Below are 4,203 nucleotides of genomic sequence, written 5' to 3'. Positions count from 1 at the left end.
TATATATATATATATATATATATATTGTGAGGATATAAATACCTCTTTGTGTGATGTTAGCTTTCAATCGCCCTAGTTTTATTCAGTGTATCATTGAAATACTAAGGAAGATGTGAACTTCTCATTGATGCAAATGGGTATATTATCATTTATGTATAAGACATTGGAGAAATCGATTGATATACATCAATTTATTAATACAAAGTCAATTTCAAGTGACATCAATTTCTTATAACCCACAATTATTTCCACGTTCAATTAATTCATATATCAAATAATTAAATTAAATTAAATTAAAGATGTAATTTGAATACAGTGAACTGAACATTTCCCCAGGGTTAGAAATTGACCGAAAAAAGGAATCACATCTGGCAATGATCACTCGATCCATTAAGATGTGATTCCTTTTTTTCGGTCAATTTCTAACCCTGGGGAAATGTTCATTTCACTGTATTCAAATTACATCTTTAATTTAATTTACCTTAATTTCATCTAGTTATTTGATATTTGAATTAATTGATCATGGAAACAATTGGAGGTCATAAGAAATTGATGTTGCTTGAAATTGGATTTGTATTAATAAATTGATGTTTATCTGTCGATTTCTCCATTTCCTTCTCTTATATATATGTATATATATGTGTGTGTGTGCGTGCGTGTGAATATATATGTATATATGTATATGTATGAATGTATATATACGTGTGTGTGTATATATATATATATATATATATATATATATATATATATATATGTACATATGCGTGTGTGTGTGTGTGTATGAAAAATTAGGATGACAGAAGTTTATATTATTAGTTCCCACGTACTTTTCACCAATATACTGTTTTATGCTTAATCACAATGGATCATCAGGGAACACTTTACTGCATTAGTTTACTGAGAATTGAATCGGTACATGCAAAGCATTGTTACAAATGAACCACATTGGTGAAACGTACGTATGAGCGAGTAATTGAAACTTGTGCTTATTATTTCTTCCAGATTTGATCAGAATAAGAGAAATAGTAACACTCCAAAGTGCAGTAGTTACTTAACGCACTATAATGGAAGCAGATTGGACGATGACAATCTACGTAGAGCTCTAAATTTAACATTAGCAATTGTGCATTATTTGGACACACAAGATGCACTCCGTGTGTGTTCGTGCGCGCGCACGCCCGTGTAGCGAGTTTTAAATGTTTGCTTGTATGTGAAGTTTTATAGAAAAGCAATTTAACAATCCGATGATGGAGAACAAGCCGAAGCTCCGAATTACAGTCAACCTTTACTTTGTAAAAATTTAAAGTGTATGTATTTGTGTGTTTGTATATGTGTGTACGTGTGTATGTACCTGTGTACGTGTGTACCTGTACTCACCATATGTGTATTATTTTGGTGATCAATAAAATGGACTGCTACGTGAGCTGGTAAAAGGTTACATAATATTTGACGGTTGTTAGTTTGTAGTTCTGTCATTTCTATTTTCTCCTCCGTTGCCTAGAAAAACATGGAAACAGACACAAGATATCAGTAATGATAACAAACAAATATACAATCTTGTATTTTTAGCTAATGATTTAATCAATAACATTTTTGGTAGATAGGCAGAGATTATACTTCCGCTTGAGATTCTTAAACAATAGTGAAACGTTCTGTTTCATTATTCTTGTCGATGATAAATGTATTTTCGCAACCCCAAAATATCATCAATATAATTCTTCACTATACTTTTCCGTTTTAATTTTTGAAGCACTATTTGCTTTTTATGTCTTAACTATCGTTTACGAAGCAGTTGCTGTCTAAAAGCTTTTGAATACTTTAGACGTTATTCTCACTTTCCCTTTGTTTCTGTCTATCTTTCTCTCTCTCCCACTCTCTCCATCTTTCTCTGTCTCTCTGTTAACAAATATACAACTCTATCTAGCAATTCTAATCAGGAGCAGTTCAGCAGATATGACCAAATTACATGGTCCCTGAAGATACTAAAGCAAGTTTAAAACTACCGAAGTTTGTGTCTCATACTTATCAATGAAAAGCTACACCATTAACAGCGAATAGTTAATATTTTTCACAGAAAATTTCATTTAATTTTATAAGATGAAATATCCTAAATATTAACTTCAAATTTTCGGCAGATGACCAGCAATTTTGTGGGAGGTGCAAATCGATTACATCGACCGAAGTGCCCAGCTGGTACTTATTTTATCGACCTCGAAACGCAGAAAGTCGAAGTTGACCTCGGTGGAATTTGAACTCAGAATGTAAAGACAAGATAAGCCGCTAAGCATTTTGTCAGGCGTGTTAATGATTCGATCAGCTCACCGCCTTAAGTATCCTAAATATTAAAAGAGACTTTCAGTAATTAAACAAATGGTGACAACTCTTATACCGATTACTAAGTTACAATGCTACATTTGCCATTTTATATATTCTTTTACACAAAGCAACCCGATTGAAGTACAGTGGGGTATTAATATACGCTTGCACGTATTTCTGCATGAGAACTGCAACAAGTTGAATTGATATCAATTCTGCTTACTGAGACTAGTGTTAATGATTCGTGTATTCCGTCAATGGCTCCTTCCATATTCACGACACGTAGCGTTTACTAGCAATGTACACTTAGTTTTCAATATCTATAAAAATGCGCCATTAAATGTACAGTCTAGCTTGAAATAAATACTATGGAAATTATCCTCCAATTAATCATAAATATTAGGCATGTTAAAGTAGAAGTTCACTACATTGCAATCCTGTTAGGTATAAATAGGTACTATGAGGAAATTCCATTCATTTTCAATAACAGAAGAGTGTAAAATCCCTGGCAGGGAACAGATCTTTCGATGAACGTTCATATCTAATAGCGCCTATGTCCTCAAATTATTTAATTTAAAGAGCAACGGCGTCCTTAAAATATTTTAAGAAATGCAAATATCTTTAAAATTGTTATTATGTACTTCAAAAGATTCCAATATAGGAAATAAACCATTGTGAAGTAAACTAATTATACAAATAATGATCACAATATATATGACGGTTGTCCGACAGAGGCTGCATTGTTGAGGTTAATCTTACACTAAGTGTAGAAATTACAACATTTAAAAGACAAAGTGGGAAGTAAATATAAAAGTCGTTACTTGGGTTTTCCAGAGAAAATCTAATCTGTATGTCCATTCTTGCTTTCTGCCATGTACATAAAACGTGATGATGAAGATAATGAGGGCAACTATGCCAACTACATCCGTCGGAATCACAGAACTATAAAAAAAAACAATTTCTGTTATTTGCCATCAGAGCGAAGGATAAATGGGACAATACAAAGAGAGACATTAAGTGATGGGGTTTACATACAATGAAATGATAAAATAAGTAGGTGAATGAAAAGTATACGCGGTATACAACAAACAAAGAAGAGAAGTATATATAATATATAAAGGTAAAACAAAAAATGATGGTGATGTGGTAATCCTGAAACAGGAGAAACTCTAGGGATAACAGAGGAACCTCGCTGGCCAAGTTCTCCCTGAACACCAAGGGCAAGTGCCCTTTCCAATCCTCTTTCTCCAACTCACAGGTCTACACTCAGAGCGGTACCACTCACTCTTGCCGTTTTCGCAACTTCCACCCACCTTTCAATAAATTCACATCAAATCTTAGGTTAGTTAAAAAATGTCTGTGAGATATTTGGATTTCTAAAGGTAAATTTACTGCTGTTACCATGGAAAAAAAATTTTCTTTTATGATAAAAGGGGTAAAATCACCATATCTGCCCATTCTTGCTCCCTATCGGCACTATCGGATCAGCAGATCGGGAGAAATTCAGCATTGTCTGTGTCAAGAAGTGCTTAGGCATAAGCGAACTTTTGTTCGCTTGTGAGAAACTTTAGCTTCTAAAGGCAAAATAACAAGAAACGCTGTCTAGGGATCCGATAGAAGCATCACTGGGCAGATATGGTATTTCCTCTCCACGGTAACTGCAGTGAATTTGTCATTAAAAGTTGAAATATATTACTAACACATTTTAACTAACCTAAAGTTCGCTTACGCCTAAACAGTGCTTGGCTCTGATACTGCTGAATGATGATGAACATGATACTACTACTACTACTACTACTACTACTACTACTACTACTACTACTACTACTACTACTACTACTACTATTACTATCACCACTAATACTACCACTGCTACTACTATTACTA

The 4,203-nt window shown here is 33.6% G+C and overlaps 1 protein-coding gene across 1 annotated transcript in view; it reads right to left on the bottom strand.

Annotated features, from left to right (window-relative positions):
- Window positions 1–4,203, bottom strand: part of LOC106868905 (uncharacterized) — a 695,008-nt gene that overhangs the window by 31,937 nt on the left and 658,868 nt on the right. Inside the window, exons 15-16 of the mRNA XM_052974592.1 lie at window positions 3,138–3,258; window positions 1,378–1,497 (exon numbers count right to left, since the gene is read on the bottom strand). Coding sequence (XP_052830552.1) covers window positions 1,378–1,497; window positions 3,138–3,258 — 241 coding nt within the window. The remainder of the gene's footprint in view (window positions 1–1,377; window positions 1,498–3,137; window positions 3,259–4,203) is intronic.

This window comes from Octopus bimaculoides, chromosome 18 (genome assembly GCF_001194135.2).
Source record: "Octopus bimaculoides isolate UCB-OBI-ISO-001 chromosome 18, ASM119413v2, whole genome shotgun sequence".
NCBI classification, from domain to species: Eukaryota; Metazoa; Mollusca; class Cephalopoda; order Octopoda; family Octopodidae; genus Octopus; species Octopus bimaculoides.
This window is presented reverse-complemented; position numbering and strand designations above follow the sequence as displayed.